Below are 20,718 nucleotides of genomic sequence, written 5' to 3'. Positions count from 1 at the left end.
TTCATGACCATCAATGCCGATCCAGTGTCCAATTCCATCTTTACTTGGACTCCTGCTATCTGAAGAGTGACCCAAATTGTCTGGAGATCTGCATCCTTACCAACGTTGTGTACTCTTAAGCTACCCAGTTCATTACTGCTGGCGTCTGAATCTGACTTCTGTTCGTTCGAACTGTTCTTTGTCACCTTGTGTACCTTTATGTATTTTCCTTGCGGTGACTTTTTGTTGCTGGTCTTCTTTCCTGACCGGCATACTTTAGCTATGTGGCCAAGCCTGCCACACGTTCTGCATTCTTGGTTTTTAAACCAACACTGGTTCTGATCATGCGTTGTCTTTCCACAACGATAACATTTTACAGTACTCAAAACCAATTGATTTGTACTGAATTCCGGTGACCGTAGCTGCATTACTGCCGTGCCTCTCGCTGCGGCTTCGTGTGATGCTGCCATAGTGACCGCTTTCTCAAGCGTCAGCTCATTCTCCTCGAGCAGTCGCTTTTGTGTATCTTCTTTTAATAATCCACACACAAATTTATCTCTTAGTGCATCTGTTAGTCCCGTTCCAAACTGACAGTACTTTGCTAGCTTACGCAATTCCATTAAATATTCAGCATTGCTTTCATCTTTCAGCTGCTTTCTGCTGTAAAATTTAAATCGTTCCGCTAGCATCAGCGGCGTGGGGTTTAGATGATTTCTAAGGACAGTAACAATCTCCTCGAACGTCTTCTCCGCCGGTTCATCTGGTGATAAAAGGTGTTTCAATTGCCCGTATGTCTTCGCACCCATTAAGTTTAATAAAGTTAGTGCTTTCTCATCATCTGGGATTTTATTTGCTTTACAATAATTTTGTATGCGTTCTACATACATAGCCCAATCTTCGATGTCGCTATCAAAGGTATTAATGTTCCCATGTTTAGGCATCGTTGCAATTTTTTTTTTTTAGTGATTTCCCTTTTTCCAAGACGGCAGCTTCCCGCTCTTGTCTTCGTCCTCCGCCTACAAAATGGCGGTTTCCCGCGCTTGGCGGTCTTTCCCGCGCTCGCCTTCTTCACCCGCTGGCTGCAATGGCGTTTGGCGTGCCGCTGCTGCTCCCCTTTCCCAGCGGTTAGTAACTCCCCCGACGCTGTCTCCGCTTCATCGCGGCTCCCTCGGGCATTCACGCTTCCCCGGTGTCGCGCCTCGCAGCCCTTCTTGCAGCCCGGTTATTAGCACCGGCTGCGTTCGCCTTCACCGCGGCTCTCGCGCCTTCAGTCGCCCCAGACGCTGCGCCTTTTTGGCCCGAATGCGGCCCGGCCCTTATCTCCGGTCGCGATCGATCTCACCGCCCTTATTCCTCCGTCTTCCCTCCCCGTCTGTACAGCCAACGCGGCCGACTTTCTGCTCGCGTCGCTGACCGGCTTACCCACCACCGAGGTAGAAGGAAGATAGCTGACTGCCGCTGATGGAGGCTTCGAGTTCAGGATATCTTCTGCACTCCGGGTTCTCGATGCCTGCCGCGCGACGTGTCTTCCAGCAGGGTGATGAGGGTGGATGCCTCTCTTCGACGCCCGTTCTGTGGACGAAGCCGCCGTGGATATAAACTGCCGCAGGGTAAGAATCGGACTCATCGCCACTGTTAAGTCTGTGTGTTCTAGTTGTATTTAAGATTAATTACTGACACAGACTACAAGAATAACGTTTCAACAGGTCTTTACTAGTTGGAGGTCAGGGCTATACTAACAGCAATATCACTACACAGTACTTATATACCGGTGGTCACCACCGGTATTACGTATACAGCAGCCAGAGAAAGTAGTACATCTCTTAAGGTGGAACAGGCTTAAGTTCTCTTAAGGTGGAACAGGTTACATACACCACACCTACCAGCAGCCCGCCCCCCTGGATCGGGTATCGGACCCCCTGGGGATTGAACACCATTCCCGGGGTCAGGTATCGAACCCCTGGGGATTGAACTCCTCCCGGGGTCGGGTATCGGACCCCCTGGGGATTGAACTCCTGCCGGGGTCGGGGATCAAACCCCCTGGGGATTGAACTCCATTCCCGGGGTCGGGGATCGGACCCCCTGGGGATTGAACTCCATTCCCGGGGTCGGGTATCGGACCCCCTGGGGATTGTACTCCATTCCCGGGGTCAGGTATCGAACCCCTGGGGATTGAACTCCTCCTGGGGTCAGATATCGGACCCCCTGGGGATTGAACTCCTCCCGGGGTCGGGGATCGGACCCCCCAGTGATTGAACTCCTCCCAGGGTCGGGGATCGGACTCCCCGGGGATTGAACTCCTCCCGGGGTCAGGGATCGGACCCCCTGGGGATTGAACTCCTCCCGGGGTCAGATATCGGACCCCCTGGGGATTGAACTCCTCCCGGGGTCAGATATCGGATTCCCTGGGGATTGAACTCCTCCCGGGGTTGGGGATCGGACCCCCTGGGGATTGAACTGCTCCCGGGGTCAGATATCGGATTCCCTGGGGATTGAACTCCTCCCGGGGTTGGGGATCGGACCCCCTGGGGATTGAACTGCTCCCGGGGTCAGATATCGGACCCCCTGGGGATTGAACTCCTCCCGGGGTCGGGGATCGGACCCCCTGGGGATTGAACTCCTCCCGGGGTCAGATATCGGACCCCCTGGGGATTGAACTCCTCCCGGGGTCGGGGATCGGACCCCCTGGGGATTGAACTCCTCCTGGGGTTGGGGATCGGACCCCCTGGGGATTGAACTCCTCCCGGGGTCGGGGATCGGACCCCCTGGGGATTGAACTCCTCCTGGGGTTGGGGATCGGACCCCCTGGGGATTGAACTCCTCCCGGGGTCGGGGATCGGACCCCCTGGGGATTGAACTCCTCCCAGGGTCGGGGATCGGACCCCCTGGGGATTGAACTCCTCCCGGGGTCGGGGATCGGACCCCCTGGGGATTGAACTCCTCCTGGGGTTGGGGATCGGACCCCCTGGGGATTGAACTCCTCCCGGGGTCGGGGATCGGACCCCCTGGGGATTGAACTCCTCCCGGGGTTGGGGATCGGACCCCCTGGGGATTGAACTCCTCCCGGGGTCGGGGATCGAACCACCTGGGGATTGAACTCCTCCTGGGGTCTGGTATCGGACCCCCTGGGGATTGAACTCCTCCCGGGGTCGGGGATCGGACCCCCTGGGGATTGAACTCCTCCCGGGGTCGGGGATCAGACCCCCCGGGGATTGAACTCCTCCCGGGGTCGGGGATCGGACCCCCCGGGGATTGAACTCCTCCCGGGGTCGGGGATCGGACCCCCTGGGGATTGAACTCCTCCCGGGGTCAGGGATCGGACCCCCTGGGGATTGAACTCCTCCCGGGGTCGGGGATCGGACCCCCTGGGGATTGAACTCCTCCCGGGGTCAGGTATCGGACCCCCCGGGGATTGAACTCCTCCCGGGGTCGGGGATCAGACCCCCTGGGGATTGAACTCATCCCGGGGTCAGGTATCGGACCCCCTGGGGATTGAACTCCTCCCGGGGTCGGGGATCAGACCCCCTGGGGATTGAACTCATCCCGGGGTCAGGTATCGGACCCCCTGGGGATTGAACTCCTCCCGGGGTCAGGTATCGGACCCCCCGGGGATTGAATTCCTGCCGGGGTCGGGGATCGGACCCCCTGGGGATTGAACTCCTCCCAGGGTCGGGGATCGGACCCCCTGGGGATTGAACTCCTCCCGGGGTCAGATATCGGACCCCCTGGGGATTGAACTCCTCCCGGGGTCGGGGATCGGACCCCCTGGGGATTGAACTCCTCCTGGGGTTGGGGATCGGACCCCCTGGGGATTGAACTCCTCCTGGGGTTGGGGATCGGACCCCCTGGGGATTGAACTCCTCCCGGGGTCGGGGATCGGACCCCCTGGGGATTGAACTCCTCCCGGGGTCGGGGATCGGACCCCCTGGGGATTGAACTCCTCCCGGGGTCGGGGATCGGACCCCCTGGGGATTGAACTCCTCCTGGGGTTGGGGATCGGACCCCCTGGGGATTGAACTCCTCCCGGGGTCGGGGATCGGACCCCCTGGGGATTGAACTCCTCCCGGGGTTGGGGATCGGACCCCCTGGGGATTGAACTCCTCCCGGGGTCGGGGATCGAACCACCTGGGGATTGAACTCCTCCTGGGGTCTGGTATCGGACCCCCTGGGGATTGAACTCCTCCCGGGGTCGGGGATCGGACCCCCTGGGGATTGAACTCCTCCCGGGGTCGGGGATCAGACCCCCCGGGGATTGAACTCCTCCCGGGGTCGGGGATCGGACCCCCCGGGGATTGAACTCCTCCCGGGGTCGGGGATCGGACCCCCTGGGGATTGAACTCCTCCCGGGGTCAGGGATCGGACCCCCTGGGGATTGAACTCCTCCCGGGGTCGGGGATCGGACCCCCTGGGGATTGAACTCCTCCCGGGGTCAGGTATCGGACCCCCCGGGGATTGAACTCCTCCCGGGGTCGGGGATCAGACCCCCTGGGGATTGAACTCATCCCGGGGTCAGGTATCGGACCCCCTGGGGATTGAACTCCTCCCGGGGTCGGGGATCAGACCCCCTGGGGATTGAACTCATCCCGGGGTCAGGTATCGGACCCCCTGGGGATTGAACTCCTCCCGGGGTCAGGTATCGGACCCCCCGGGGATTGAATTCCTGCCGGGGTCGGGGATCGGACCCCCTGGGGATTGAACTCCTCCCAGGGTCGGGTATCGGACCCCCTGGGGATTGAACTCATCCCGGGGTCAGGTATCGGACCCCCTGGGGATTGAACTCCTCCCGTGGTCGGGGATCGGACCCCCTGGGGATTGAACTCCTCCCGGGGTCGGGTATCGGACCCCCTGGGGATTGAACTCCTCCCGGGGTCGGGGATCAGACCCCCTGGGGATTGAACTCCTCCCGGGGTCGGGTATCAGACCCCCCGGGGATTGAACTCCTCCCGGGGTCGATGATCGGACCCCCTGGGGATTGAACTCCTCCCGGGGTCGATGATCGGACCCCCTGGGGATTGAACTCCTCCCGGGGTCGATGATCGGACCCCCTGGAGATTGAACTCCTCCCGGGGTCGGGGACCGGACCCCCTGGGGATTGAACTCCTCCTGGGGTCGGGGATCGGACCCCCTGGGGATTGAACTCCTCCCGGGGTCGGGGATCGGACCCCCTGGGGATTGAACTCCTCCCGGGGTCGGGGATCGGACCCCCTGGGGATTGAACTCCTCCCAGGGTCGGGGATCGGACCCCCTGGGGATTGAACTCCTCCCGGGGTCGGGGATCGGACCCCCTGGGGATTGAACTCCTCCCGGGGTCGGGGATCGGACCCCCTGGGGATTGAACTCCTCCCGGGGTCAGATATCGGACCCCCTGGGGATTGAACTCCTCCCGGGGTCGGGGATCGGACCCCCTGGGGATTGAACTCCTCCCGGGGTCAGATATCGGATTCCCTGGGGATTGAACTCCTCCCGGGGTCGGGGATCGGACCCCCTGGGGATTGAACTGCTCCCGGGGTCAGATATCGGACCCCCTGGGGATTGAACTCCTCCCGGGGTCAGATATCGGACTCCCTGTGGATTGAACTCCTCCCGGGGTCGGGGATCGGACCCCCTGGGGATTGAAATCCTCCCGGGGTCAGATATCGGACTCCCTGGGGATTGAACTCCTCCCGGGGTCAGATATCGGACCCCCTGGGGATTGAACTCCTCCCGGGGTCGGGGATCGGACCCCCTGGGGATTTTACTCCTCCCGGGGTCGGGGATCGGACCCCCTGGGGATTGAACTCCTCCCGGGGTCGGGGATCGGACCCCCTGGGGATTGAACTCCTCCCGGGGTCGATGATCGGACCCCCTGGGGATTGAACTCCTCCCGGGGTCGATGATCGGACCCCCTGGGGATTGAACTCCTCCCGGGGTCGGGGATCGGACCCCCTGGGGATTGAACTCCTCCTGGGGTCGGGGATCGGACCCCCTGGGGATTGATCTCCTCCCGGGGTCGGGGATCGGGCCCCCTGGGGATTGAACTCCTCCTGGGGTCGGGGATCGGACCCCCTGGGGATTGAACTCCTCCCGGGGTTGGGGATCGGACCCCCTGGGGATTGAACTCCTCCCGGGGTCGGGGATCGGACCCCCTGGGGATTGAACTCCTCCCGGGGTCAGATATCGGACCCCCTGGGGATTGAACTCCTCCCGGGGTCAGATATCGGACCCCCTGGGGATTGAACTCCTCCCGCGGTCAGATATCGGACCCCCTGGGGATTGAACTCCTCCCAGGGTCGGGGATCGGACCCCCTGTGGATTGAACTCCATTCCCGGGGTCAGGTATCGGACCCCCTGGGGATTGAACTCCATTCCCGGGGTCAGGTATCGGACCCCCTGGGGATTGAACTCCTCCTGGGGTCGGGGATCGGACCCCCTGGGGATTGAACTCCTCCCGGGGTCGGGGATCAGATCCCCTGGGGATTGAACTCCTCCCGGGGTCAGGGATCGGGCCCCCTGGGGATTGAACTCCTCCCGGGGTCGGGGATCGGACCCCCTGGGGATTGAACTCCTCCCGGGGTTGGGGATCGGACCCCCCCGGTGATTGAACTCCTCCCGGGGTCAGGGATCGGACCCCCCGGGGATTGAACTCCTCCCGGGGTTGGGGATCGGACCCCCCTGAGGATTGAACTCCTCCCGGAGTTGGGGATCAGACCTGTAGTGTATGTGCCTTTAAGAGCCCCAGGTGTGCTGTAATGCCGGTAATGGCCACTCGGGCTATATAAGCCTGTATATTGTGTATATCCGTTAGAACCCCCCCCAGACTTTGCTTAGTAAACACCTATGAACCAACTCCTGTCTTCAGTGTCTTTATCAACACACGGACACTACAGTGGCGATGAAGTGGAAACGGACTTACCTGCAATTCGGCAGCACCTCAAGGACATCGATTCCTCGGGCATCCAGAAGACTCAAGAAAGTGAGAGAATCTGTGGTTTCACCAGCTGGCCAAGCTGGTGGCAGGTACTGTGCTAATCCTTCCTGGGCGTCAGGCTGGGGCTCCAGCGGCTAGCTCTACAGCTGAGACAGGCAGCGAAATCGGAGGCAAGCAATAACGGACTGGGAGGGAGCACTCGGGAGATGGCCGGCGCTGCGAGCAGGTCAGCGTTCAGACCTGGAGAGAAAGTCCGGCGGGAACGAGTCTCCAACTGTAAATAAATTAAAAAATAAAAAAAGAACGGAAACCGCGGGAAAAAGCGTTGTCATCGGCAGCAGCGGCGGGAAAGCGCGGGAAGCGCCATATCTTTGCTGTAGAAAAGAAAGAAAAGCGCGGGAAGCGCCATATCTTTTCTGAAATGCCTAAGTCTGGCAATATTGATGCTTTTGATAGCGAAATAGAGGATTGGACCACATACGTGGAAAGAGTGGAGGTATATTGCACTACAAATGGAATAGAAGATGAAAAAAAAGCTTCAGTACTGCTGAACCTAATGGGCGCAAAGGCATACGGGCTGTTACGAAATTTAATCACTCCAGCCAAACCAAAGGACAAGAATTTTAAAGAAATTGTTGATACCCTGCAGGAGCACTTAAACCCAACACCGCTGCTGATAGCGGAACTATTCAAATTCTTCAAGAGAAATCAACACAAGAATGAAAGTAATGCTGATTACCTAACCGAATTAAGAAAGCTATCAAAGTACTGCCAATTCGGGGCAGGACTAGCAGATTATCTTCAAGACAAATTCGTCAGCGATCTCTTAAGTGAAGGAACACAAAAAAGGCTGCTTTCTGAAAAAGATTTAACATTGGACAAAGCTTTCAGTATGGCTGTATCATACGAAGCAGCAGCAAGAGGAGCTGCAGGGATACAACAAAAGACACAGGACTTCGGCACCCATGAAATGACACAGGGTTTCGAAAGATGTTATCGCTGCGGCAGATCCACCCATAACCAGAGGGACTGCTGGTTCAAGGACAAAGCATGCAGGCAATGCGGAAACATTGGACACATTGCACGGGTATGCCGATCGGGACAAAATAAATCCACAGACAGAAAAAAAAAAATCAATAAAGGAAATTACAGGAAGGTACAAATGATGACGGACAGTAGCTCCGAAGACCAGAAGAGCGATACCGACTCCGAAAACAAGAGACTAAGCTGTCTCAAATTACATAATATACTTGCCAAAGATGATTACCAAACCATTTGGGTTACCCTCACGATAGCAGGGTCCCCAGTTAAAATGGAGCTAGATACAGGATCAGCTCTAACCGTAATAAATTGACGGGATTACGAGAGGCTATTTTCGCATATACCTCTAAAAGACACATCCATTATCTTAAAAACATATACGGGGCAGAAAGTATACCCCAAAGGAAAAATAAGGGTGCATGTTGTATACAACGGCAAAGAAATACAAAAGTTGTATTTATACATTCTACAAGATGGTGGTCCACCGTTGTTGGGACGTGAATGGATCAGAAAGATACGTTTAGACAGGCACTCCATTCAGGCACTGATGGTGACCAGTAAGAAAAAAACCAATGATGACATCATACCTGAACGATTGAAAGACATCTTGGCCAACGCCAAAGAAGTGTTTCAAGAGAAACAAGGAACCTTGATGTGTGGATCCAGAGTGGTGATTCCACCCAAACTCCAGGATAAAGTGCTAAAGGAGCTTCACGGGGGGCATCTGGGTGGAGTGAAAATGAAGAACCTAGCTAGGGCATTTGTATGGTGGCCAGGTATCGATGGAGACATCAAAGAAATGACCAAGAGCTGCCTAGGATGCCAGAAGGTCCAAAACGCTCCACCACAAGCCCCTCTACATCCATGGGAGTGGCCCTCATCTCCCTGGCAAAGGGTGCACATTGACTTTGCTGGTCCATGTATGGACTCAATGTTCTTAATCGCGGTTGATGCACACTCCAAGTGGCCGGAGGTAATAAAGATGTCCTCCACCACCACGGAAAAAACCATCACAGTATTAAGGACCATATTTGCCAGGAATGGGCTGCCGGAACAGATATGTTCTGATAATGGACCGCAATTTGTGTCCGAAGAATTCAGGAAGTTCTTAAAAAACAATGGGGTTAAGCACTACTCGTCCGCCCCATATCATCCCGCCACCAATGGATTGGCTGAAAGGTTTGTCCAGACCTTCAAGAAGGCCATAAAGGCCATGGGTAATGAAGACATAAAACTTCAGCACAAGGTGGATAACTTCTTATTCGCATACAGGAATGCAACACATATGGTTACCAACCAAACTCCCACCATAATGTTCTTCAATAGAAACCTAAGATGCCGGCTGGATTTGGTCAAGCCCAACATCAGAAGGGACGTGGAGAACCGGCAGTTTCAAGGCATGAATGAAAGGCCAACTAGAACCTTCCAGATAGGTCAACAAGTTTTGGCCCGGGACTACCGTACCGAGAAATGGCAGCCTGGAACTATCTGCACACGACTAGGACCACTGATGTATACCGTGGACATCGGAGAAAGCATAATAAGGCGCCATGCTGACCAAATCATAGAGTCATCCGAAAAGGGACAACCTACACCACAACTCTATACGTCTAACGATGAAGTAGAGATACCCATATCTACCTCCGATCCGGTGATACTGGAACCCGATGAACCCGACACTGGCATTCAAGCCGAATCAGCCTTGCCAAAAGAACCTACTACACCACCAGAAACTACTACACCCCCGAGGCGTTATCCGGACCGAGTCAGGAAGCCTCCTGAGAGACTGACTTATAATTAATTAACTACAGCAATGTATATATTATTTTTCTTATAACATGTAATTAATAATTACTTAAAATATGTACTGGTTAGCTAAAAGGGGAGGAATTGTAGTGTATGTGCCTTTAAGAGCCCCAGGTGTGCTGTAATGCCGGTAATGGCCACTCGGGCTATATAAGCCTGTATATTGTGCATATCCGTTAGAACCCCCCCCAGACTTTGCTTAGTAAACACCTATGAACCAACTCCTGTCTTCAGTGTCTTTATCAACACACGGACACTACAAGACCCCCCCGGTGATTGAACTCCTCCCCGGAGTTGGGGATCGGACCCCCCCGGTGATTGAGCTCCTCCCGGGGTCGGGGATCGGACTCCCCGGGGATTGAGCTCCTCCCGGGGTCGGGGATCAGACCCCCCGGGATTGAACTCCTCCCGGGGTCGGGGATCGGACCCCCTGGGGATTGAACTCCTCCCGGGGTTGGGGATCAGACCCCATGTGGATTGAACTCCTCCCGGGGTCGGGGATCGGACCCCCCGGGATTGAACTCCTCCCGGGGTCGGGGATCGGACCCCCCGGGATTGAGCTCCTCCCGGGGTCGGGGATCGGACCCCCCGGGATTGAACTCCTCCCGGGGTCGGGGATTGGACTCCCCGGGATTGAACTCCTCCCGGGGTCGGGGATCGGACCCCCCGGGATTGAACTCCTCCCGGGGTCGGGGATCGGACCCCCCTGGGGATTGAACTCCTCCCGGGGTCAGGGATCGGGCCCCCTGGGGATTGAACTCCTCCTGGGGTCGGAGATCGGACCCCCCGGTGATTGAACTCCTCCCGGGGTCGGGTATCGGACCCCCTGGGGATTGAACTCCTCCCGGGGTCGGGGATCAGACCCCCTGGGGATTGAACTCCTCCCGGGGTCAGGTATCGGGCCCCCTGGGGATTGAACTCCTCCCGGGGTCAGGGATCGGGCCCCCTGGGGATTGAACTCCTCCCGGGGTCGGGGATTGGACCCCCTGGGGATTGAGCTCCTCCTGGGGTTGGGGATCAGACCCCCCGAGGATTGAACTCCTCCCGGGGTCGGGGATCAGACCCCCCGAGGATTGAACTCCTCCCGGGGTCGGGGATCAGACCCCATGTGGATTGAACTCCTCCCGGGGTCGGGGATCGGACCCCCCGGTGATTGAACACCTCCCGGGGTCGGGGATCGGACCCCCCGGGGATTGAACTCCTCCCGGGGTCGGGGATCGGACCCCCCGGGGATTGAACTCCTCCCGGGGTCGGGGATCGGACCCCCCGGGGATTGAACTCCTCCCGGGGTCGGGGATCGGACCCCCTGGGGATTGAACGCCTCCCGGGGTCGGGGATCGGACCCCCCGGGGATTGAACTCCTCCCGGGGTCGGGGATCGGACCCCCCAGGGATTGAACTCCTCCCGGGGTCGGGGATCGGACCCCCCGGTGATTGAACGCCTCCCGGGGTCGGGGATTGGACCCCCCCCAGGGAATGAACTCCTCCCTGGGTCAGGGATCGGACTCCCCAGGTATCGAACTCACCCCCGGAGTTGGGGATCGGACCCCCGGGAGGTCGGACCACCCCTGGCCTTGGAATCCCCCCACTGGGCTTAGAACCCGCCCCCCTTGGACCCCGCACCTACCTGTTGGTTGTGGCCTCTCCCCCAGCGTTCCTCGCCCGACTGGAAGCATGCCTGTCAATCAGGTTGGCTTCCAGGTGGGAAACCTGCCCATGACATCATACGCACGCTGTGGAGTTAAACCTGGACTTCCGGGTTTTCCGCGGTCTACTACTCTGGGTGGGTCGGAAACTTCAAAATCAAGCCCATAGTCTCATGTTTATGGTTAAAACCTAGGTACCTTTAAAGTGTTTCAGATAAACAATCTTTGCGTTCATTCTTTAATTCATTCAATGTCATAGGAAGAAACAATGGCCCAGATTTTGCTGTGAAAATCAGACAGCAGCTTCCAGTGAATGAGGATGCGCAGCTAAATGCAAAAATCCGGAAGTTGCTGTCTGAGATGCGCTGCCCCCCCCATAAGCGGCGTGAAAACGGCATCTCACCGTTTGACTCCCCATTCAATATATGGAACGGCATGAAGTTCCTGTACTGACACTGCAGATACAGACTAAACTTGCCAAAAAAAGTTAGGGCTTGTCCATTCCAGTCTATGTACCCTTTTAATGGCATGATAAGTCTTAATTACTGCCAAACACCTCTCTGACACTGAAAATTAACTTTTACAAGAGTGGAGTCTCATTCCTTCAGATTTTAAATATTGTTGGAGATTTTTTTTAATGTAAAACTGTTTCTTTCTGTCTCTTTTTTCTCTCTCTCTTAATTCAATCATTTTTTCCCTCTCTTTTTATTTTGCTTTCTGTATCTGCTTTAACATTGAATTCAATATTCAATTTACACTTCCTGTTTCAGACGGCGCAGCTCATTAATGATTCTGCAATTTGATTGGTGAAGGAGATAACAGTTGCTTCTCCTGTTCACACAGGTCCCAGATGCCCTGTAGAGGGCGCTGCATTGTTTGGATGTTTAGCTGATAGCAATGTGCTGTGCAAAACACCATAGAAAGTCTATGGGCAAGTGCAAGTCTAAAGAACAGCGGGTGCCATTCATTCACTGCTCACGGCAAAATCTGGCCCATCTCTGACATCTTTCTGTATTTGTTTGTTATTATAGAAACATAGAAACATAGAAGATAGGAGCAGGAGTAGGCCATTCGGCCCCTCGAGCCTGCTCTGCCATTCAATGCGATCATGGCTGATCATCCAAATTCAGTACGATAGCAAAATACTGCAGATGCTGGAAATCCAAAATAACAACAGAGAATGCTGGAAAAACTCAGCAGGTCAGGCAACATCCGTGGAGAGAAATTTGAGTTGACGTTTCGGGTTGAAGCCCTTCTTCAAAACTGGAAAGAAAATAAAAAGATCGAAGGCAAAGCTGCGATCGAACAAAAGAAGAAAAGGAGACAATAAAAGGTATTAGAAGCCAGATGAGATGGTAATAGGCCCGTGGAGACAAAAGGCAGCTGAGATTAGGTGTGAAGTGTACTGGCAGGATAAGGACAGCTGCCAGGTGAGAGAGAGAAACAAAAGGAAAGGGGGGGGGAAAGGAGGACCCAAAACTCGAGGAACAGCAAATCATCTTCCGATTAGGCACTTTGCAGCCTTCCGGACTCAATATCGAGTTCAATAATTTCAGATCATAACCTCGGCCTCTATTACTTTTTTCCTTTAAATTTTTTCCACCCCTTTGTTTTGGGTCCTCCTTCCCCCCCACCCCCCTCCTTTCCTTTTGTTTCTCTCTCTCACCTGGCAGCTGTCCTTATCCTGCCAGTACACTTCACACCTAATCTCAGCTGCCTTTTGTCTCCACGGGCCTATTACCATCTCATCTGGCTTCTAATACCTTTTATTGTCTCCTTTTCTCCTTTTGTTCGATCGCAGCTTTGCCTTCGATCTTTTTATTTTCTTTCCAGTTTTGAAGAAGGGTTTCAACCCGAAACGTCAACTCAAATTTCTCTCCACGGATGTTGCCTGACCTGCTGAATTTTTCCAGCATTCTCTGTTGTTATCCAAATTCAGTACCCTGTTCCTGCCTTCTCTCCATATCCCTTGATCCGTTTAGCCTTAAGAAATATATCTAACTCCTTCTTGAATATATTTAATGAATTGGCCTCTACTGCCTTCTTTGGTAGAGAATTCCACAGGTTCACCACTCTCTGGGTGAAGAAATTCCTCCTCATCTCTGTCCTAAATGGCTTACCCCTTATCCTTAGACTGTGAGCCCTGGTTCTGGACTCCCCGACCATCGGGAACATCCTTCCTGCATCTAGTCTGTCTAGTCCTGTTAGAATTTTATAAGTTTCAATGAGATCCCCTCTCATTCTTCTAAACTCCAGTGAGCATAAGCCCAATCGACCCAATCTTTCCTCATACATCATTCCTGCCATCCCAGGTATCAGCCTGGTGAATCTTCGCTGCACTCGTTCCATGGCAAGAACATCCTTCCTCAGATAAGGTGACCAAAACTGCACACAATACTCAAGATGTGGTCTCACCAAGGCCCTGTACAACTGCAGCAAGACATCCTTGTTCCTGTACTCAAACCCTCTCGCTACGAATGCCAACATACCATTTGCCTTCTTAACCGCCTGCTGCACCTGCATGCTTACCTTCAGCGACTGGTGCACAAGGACACCCAGGTCTCGTTGCACTTCCCCTTCTCCCAATCTATTGCCATTCAGATAATAATCTGCCTTCCTGTTTTTGACACCAAAGTGGATAACCTCGCATTTATCCACGTTATATTGCATCTGCCATGCTTCTGCCCAAACACCCAACCTGTCCAAATCATACTGGACTTTCTCGGCATCCTCCTCACAGCACACATGCCCACCCAGCTTTGTGTCATCTGCAAACTTGGAGATATTACATCTAGTTCCCTCGTCCAGATCATTAATATATATTGTGAATAGCTGGGGTCCAAGGACTGATCCCTGCGGTACCCCACTAGTCACTGCCTGTCACTCGGAAAAAGAGCCGTTTATTCCAACTCTTTGCTTTCTGTCTGCCAACCAGTTCTCTATCCAAGTCAATACCTTGCCCCCAATCCCATGCGCCTTAACTTTACACGCTAATCTCTTATGTGGGACCTTATCAAAAGCCTTTTGAAAGTCCAAATACACCACATCCACTGGTTCTCTCTTATCTATTTTACCAGTTACATCCTCAAAAAATTCCAGTAGATTAGTCAAGCATGATTTACCTTTTGTAAATCCATGTTCACTGTTAGTTTCCTTTAACTTCATTAACTTTAGATTGAAATGCATATTGCTGCCTGTAAGTGCTACTGACAATAATGTGTCTAACAATATATAACATTGGCTTTGAGTTGCAAACAATGGTTCAGTTTAAAGTTTATAGTGAATACGATTTTAATAAGGTTTCACAATGAATGTTGTGTCTGATTAGGATAAAACTACACAGTAGCTGTTCACCAGAACTGCCTCTCTCTTTGGTTTGTCAAACAAGAGAGACTTGACAAATAGTCGAAGCTCATAATGGCAGACCATAGAAAATCAGTAGCAGAACCATGGTCATGATCTGAACGCTGAGATGTGACCTCATCACTAACTCTGTCTACCATCACCCAGCAGAAATAATTATCAAAATACTTGTAAAACTTTTTCCAAGACCTAATGTGAGATCCATTTTCTGTGGATCCCAAATTACCATGCACTATTGGGAAATTCAAAAGGACATCTTCTTTTGTAGATATAAGACCTAATTCCATGATCCCGTGCTCCCAAAATTGTAGCTCTGTTTCTCCAGCCCACACTCCTGTGGGCGCACCTTCCAATCGGAAGCATGGTATTGTGGACTTGCCCTAAAAATTCCTTTTATTGATGCAACATGAAGATTCTGCACATATGTGTCTAAAGAGTACAGAAAAGAGCAGGAAAATAGTATTCGAGTAGGTAGCACTGTTGTGGAACTAAAGAAAGAAGGAACTTTCTTATATAGCACCTTTCAAACCCTAAGGATGTCCCAAGTGCTTCACAGCCAACAAATTATTTTGGAAAAGTAGTAACTGTTGTTACATAGGCAACTAGCATCAGCACAAATACAATGGGCCGAATAACTGCCTTCTGTGCTGAGATTTCTACATGGGGGAAATTTCAACCTAACTCACAGGACAGGAAACCCACAGGATCGGGTGCAATGATGGGTTTAGACCCCGCTCAATATTACTCTGGGTAAAATCAGGCTGGGTGTAAAAACAAGGTCGCACCTGATCTCGTTGGTTTCCCGATGGGCGGGTTAAGTTAAAATTGCCTATATCAACATGCATAATTTTAATTTAAAAAATACCTCACTATTAGAATTAAAAAGTTTGATTGGGATCTACTTTTAAACTAGTTCTCATTTACACCAACTAGTCTATTAATGCTGAATGAATTTACCTGGTTTGGCTATTGGATGAACTACAGCCATAGATGAAGGTCTAAGCATACTGCCTCGGAGTCGCACTCTATTGTGACCTGTCCACTTATCCACCCTCATAAGAGAAGGTTTACTCCAGTCTGTAAACCAAACATGATCTTCAAATACTGCTACGTCAAATGGACGTCCTTCAGAGACGGGAGAAAAATGTACGTAATTCCTTCAAGAACTGTTCACTTTCTGTTGCAGATGAGAAAATAATATACATTTTTTTTGTTAACAAAGAGCCTCACCTACTTCATTCTGAGCAAGTATCCGACGGTTGGATCCATCTAGATCTGACACCTCAATAACAGATCGTTTGGCATCACACCAGTACAGCTTGTCTGCTAGGTAGTCTATGGTTATTCCACTGGGCCACACGAGATTAGTGCTGATAATAACCAAACGATCATCACCTTCTAGTGAAGAACTTTCTATTCTTGGTTTATCTCCCCAGTCTGTCCAGAACAGCCTCCTTTATTAAATAAATAATAGACAACAAACAGTTGATAAAATAACTTTATTTATTTAGTATGTGTTAAATACGCCCACCCACAATTGAAGCAGATGTATTCAAATGATACATTAGTAACTGAATAGCTCATTGGACCTATTAACATTTTAGCAAATCCTGCGCATCAGGATTACCCTTGTGTTCGTGGTGTCCCGCATTACCCAGGTGGCAAAGGTTTCGGAAAAAATTGAAAGGCTGCATTGCCTAGGTAATGTGGATAATTTAAAATGTTTTCAAATTACTTTTTCCAGCAATGCAATGTATTGCATTTATAAAGCTGTAACAACTAAAGAGACAGGCTAACCACTCTCAGATGCCAGGAACACAGACATCTGTGCATTTCTATCAGAACCCTGCACCATTTTCATAATGCTCATTGGAATCAGCTAGTAGTGGGGATACACATAAATGACTATATTTGAACTAGCTTTTTAAAAAAAGATTCAGGTTATAAAACATTGGTGCTTTACAATATTGTGCTTATTATTATTGTTCATACTTCAGTTAGGCAGCCTGTTCAAAGAAAACAGAATAAACCAATCTTGCATGGAAGGGAAAAATTGTCCTCCCCCAGGCCTCCTCACATCTCTCACTATTTCCTGATAAGTAACTGACAGGCCTCCTGTTCCCAGTGATCTGCTTGTGTTCTTAAACTGGCTGCTGTAAGGTGCATGACAAGAGGTTGGCTCAAGTTGCTTTTCAATTTGACCTCCTCTATAATGCATTTCCCCCACACAACCTGGTGAAGATTAGCAACTCAGCTATGTGGGAAATTGTGACCACAAGTCCCTCAGGCCACCAATGTTTTGGAGCCAGTGGAATGGCCCCCTGCCACATTTCCCTCTCCTGCCTGCCCCACTAATGCCTGAAATTGCATGGCAGCAGGACTGAAAATCCAATCCAAGGTCTGCATGAGTTAGTACTAGTTCATTTCCACCTTTTTGGAGATGTTTACCAAAATGTCACTTTCCCCTCCTCTCTAGCAGTTATTTGCTTCTCCTTCTCCTAGCATCTGCAAAGGTACGCTAGCATAGTGGTTATGTTACTGGACTAGTAATCCAGAGACCTGGACTAATGATCCAGTAACGTGGGCTGGATTTTTCCAACCTCGGCGGGTCCAGGGCGGGCGACGTCCATGACGTGTGGGGACCTCATATCTGTCTGGATCCTGGCCTCCAACAAGATTTTACGATGATGGGGCTTGTTAAGCCTGCCCTGTGAGGTTCCCGGCCAATTAATAGGAAGCGGGTCTGCTGACGTCATTTGATGACACGTCATCAGCCAGTTTCCTTAAAGGGGCCATGTCCAAATTGATTTTGATAATTCTGCTCTCAGTGTTCTGCAACATTGAGATGCTGCAAACACTGACAAGCACTGCACAAAGGTGCACAGCTGAACCCAGGCTCTCCCATGACTTCCACCATATGCTTATGGAGGCAGTCACAGCACGATGGAGGTTCTCTTCCTTTCCAATGGGCGGAAGACACCTCCCGAGGACACCAACGCAACCTGGTTATACATCGCACAGGAGGGCACAAGCAGGGATGTCGTCAGGAGGACCAGGCTACAGTGGTGCAAACCTTTCAATGATCTGAGTAAATCACGAAATGTTACTGCGAAGCCACACTCAACCTCATCCTGCTGTGCCACTCATCACATCCCCATCACTCTGCCTTCCCTACCCTACTCCTGCACATCCTTACTCACACCAACATCCCTCTCTATCTACATTATCACTTCCCCACCTCACTAGCCACCCCTCACAATCACCCTCATCCCACTGCAAACATACCAACTAACAACACACAAGGGTAGGGACTTGAGTGGTTTAGCCAATGGGTGTAAACTTTCTGTTAATGTGTTGTCAAGCAATTAAATCCTTATTTTCACCACTTTGCCTTCTTGGACAGATTGTGTGCACCTTTGAAAGTGTCTTAGTGAGTTCCAGTGAATGGTGAGACATAACGTCCCCCCCCACCCCCCACCAATGGTGATGAGTATGAAAGGAATGACTTGGACATTGCAGGGATGCTTTATGGTGCTGGTGTGGGGTGGTGCCAACCTGGTGCATCATGTGGCAGCCAGAGTGTACAGTGTTAAGTGAAGTAAATCTGGACATGGTGAGGCCATCGCTGGCATCCTGGGCAGCAATGTGCACGGGTGATGATGCCCTGTGTCCAGTGCAGCATCAGTTGATTGTGGAGAAGGTTGATGTTGATGTTGGTGCTGCTGGTGTGCCTGGTGATGCTGGTGTTGGGGCTAAGCGTGGTGGGATTCTGAGGACCAAGGTGAGATTTTTTTCAAGGGCACCGATGCTGAGGGAACAGATGGCAGGTGAGGCTGAGATGACAGAAGTAATCTGTCAATGTTGAGATAGGTTGTTCCAAGCAGGTGACAGCGGATAGAGAGATTACTCCAAACACTTCAAAAGTGCATAAAGCTCAAAAGTGGATACTAAGTACTGAAGCCTGAAGCTTCTGAGATTGGAAAGTGACCAGCTGTAAAATGGTAGCTTTTATACCACTTTTGCAGCTGTTACCTAATGAAAGAAATGGAGAGTTGTCCAGAACCCGACATACTTACCTGGCGTGATCCCCAAGCGACGGGAACCTCGTGGAAAACTTGGGAAAATGCTTTGTACCTGGTAAAATGGTGATTAAATTGCTTTAAACACCCTCCTAACAAGCACAATGGCATGACCCGCCGCTTAGTGCCGTGTCTGCAAAGCGCAGGCAGAGCCGGCACTAGGGAAACTGACAAGAAGGTGGGTTTAGAGCGAGGTACCACCCCGCTGTCAATCGTTTGGATTTTGGCAGTGGACCCGCCTCCGAACCTGCCCTGAGTGAGCCTGTGAGTTCAAATCCCACCACGGCAGCTGGGGATTTTAAATTCAGTTAATTAAATAAATCTGGAATAAAAAGTTAGTATAAATACTTCATGGTCACCATCAGTAATGGTGACCATGAAACTATCGGATTGTCCCATCTGGTTCCAGGCAAGTGGAGACTATTCCATTGCACTCCTGACTTGTGCCTTGTAGATGGTAGAAAGGCTTTGGGGAGTCGGGAGATGAGGCACTCGCTGCAGAATACCCAGCCTCTGACCTGCTCTTATAGCCACAGTATTTTTGTGGCTGGTCCAGTTAAGTTTCTGGTCAATGGTGACCTCTAGGATGTAGCTGGTGGGGGATTTGGTGAATGTCAAGGGTCGGTAGTTAGATTCTCTTGTTGGAGATAGTCATTGCCTGGCACTTGTGTGGCGTGAATGTTACTTGCCACTTATCTGCTCAAGCCTGAATGTCATCCTGGCCTTGTTGCATGCAGGCACGGACTGCTTCATTATTTGAGGAGTTGTGAATGGAACTGAACACTGTGCAATCATCAGCGATCATCCCCACTTCTGACCCTATGGAGGGAAGGTTAATGATGAAGCAGCTGAAAATGGTTGGCCCTCCTGAGTAGCATTTGCTCAGCGTATCCCTACAGACACACGTCTGAGATTGGGAACTTCATGGTGCAGGGGATCAACCTTCCATCTTCCATTGCTGTGGTGCACTTTACCACAGTACTATTGGACTAACTGATTTCTAATGGGAATAATAGAGCAGGGCAATAATTCTTCAGAATGTGCTGTGAATGGGAGTCTTTTAAGCACTTTTTGTCCTTTTAAATTCTGTAAGTTTCAATCAGATGATTTAGCATTCCACAATTTTAGAAAGACATATGATACATTCCAATGGCTGCTTTGTCACTTTATATTTCCACACTCTTACTTAGCCAATGGATGGACAGCAATCCCTCTAGGCTTGTTGACGCCTTCACTGACAATCACTTCTCTGCGCATACCATTGAGCTCACTCCTCTCAATGTGCGATAATCTGCAATAAATGGAGGCTACCATTAAGATTATTGTTGTGATTCATTATTTAATTCCAGTCATGCACCTCTTACTGTAACACTATTTCTAATAGTAGTGTGTCCTCCTCATGCCAACAAAGAAGGAAGCATAAGTCCATGGTGGACAGGGGTGTTGATGACTGTACAGGCCAATACGTGACAGACATTGTCTATCGCAAGCCTCACATAATCAGCTAATACACTGTACGTTGCAATTTACTGTACCATGTTAACCTCCAACATACAATGCAAGAATTATAATGCATTCCAAATAGTAATGGCTGATTAGTTAATTTTGCTCAGCACCAAAAATAATTTTCCATCATATGACATTACCAAGAATAAATCTGTAAAATTTTCATGTATACAGGAAATTACAGGCAGCCCCACCCCCAGTGCCCCCACCCCCGCAAAACCACCATCCTCCCCGACCCCCTACCACCGCCCTCCCCCCACCCACTGATTTTCCATCCATTAATTTTTATGGGCAGAAAATTGTGTAAAATGCACCCACAAAATCAGGCTGCACATAGTGGCAGCAATATTCCTGGCCAGAATGGAGATGATTGGGTAATTCCCTCATCAATC

At 51.5% G+C, this 20,718-nt stretch overlaps 1 protein-coding gene across 1 annotated transcript in view; it reads right to left on the bottom strand.

Annotated features, from left to right (window-relative positions):
• egf (epidermal growth factor) overlaps nt 1-20,718 on the bottom strand; it is a 210,417-nt gene that overhangs the window by 59,381 nt on the left and 130,318 nt on the right. Inside the window, exons 13-15 of the mRNA XM_085962213.1 lie at nt 20,007-20,111; nt 15,972-16,195; nt 15,699-15,866 (exon numbers count right to left, since the gene is read on the bottom strand). Coding sequence (XP_085818339.1) covers nt 15,699-15,866; nt 15,972-16,195; nt 20,007-20,111 — 497 coding nt within the window. The remainder of the gene's footprint in view (nt 1-15,698; nt 15,867-15,971; nt 16,196-20,006; nt 20,112-20,718) is intronic.

The sequence above is a fragment of the Somniosus microcephalus genome, chromosome 2 (genome assembly GCF_052327205.1).
Source record: "Somniosus microcephalus isolate GS21.2 chromosome 2, FLI_Smic_1.0, whole genome shotgun sequence".
In the NCBI taxonomy this organism is placed as follows: Eukaryota; Metazoa; Chordata; class Chondrichthyes; order Squaliformes; family Somniosidae; genus Somniosus; species Somniosus microcephalus.
This window is presented reverse-complemented; position numbering and strand designations above follow the sequence as displayed.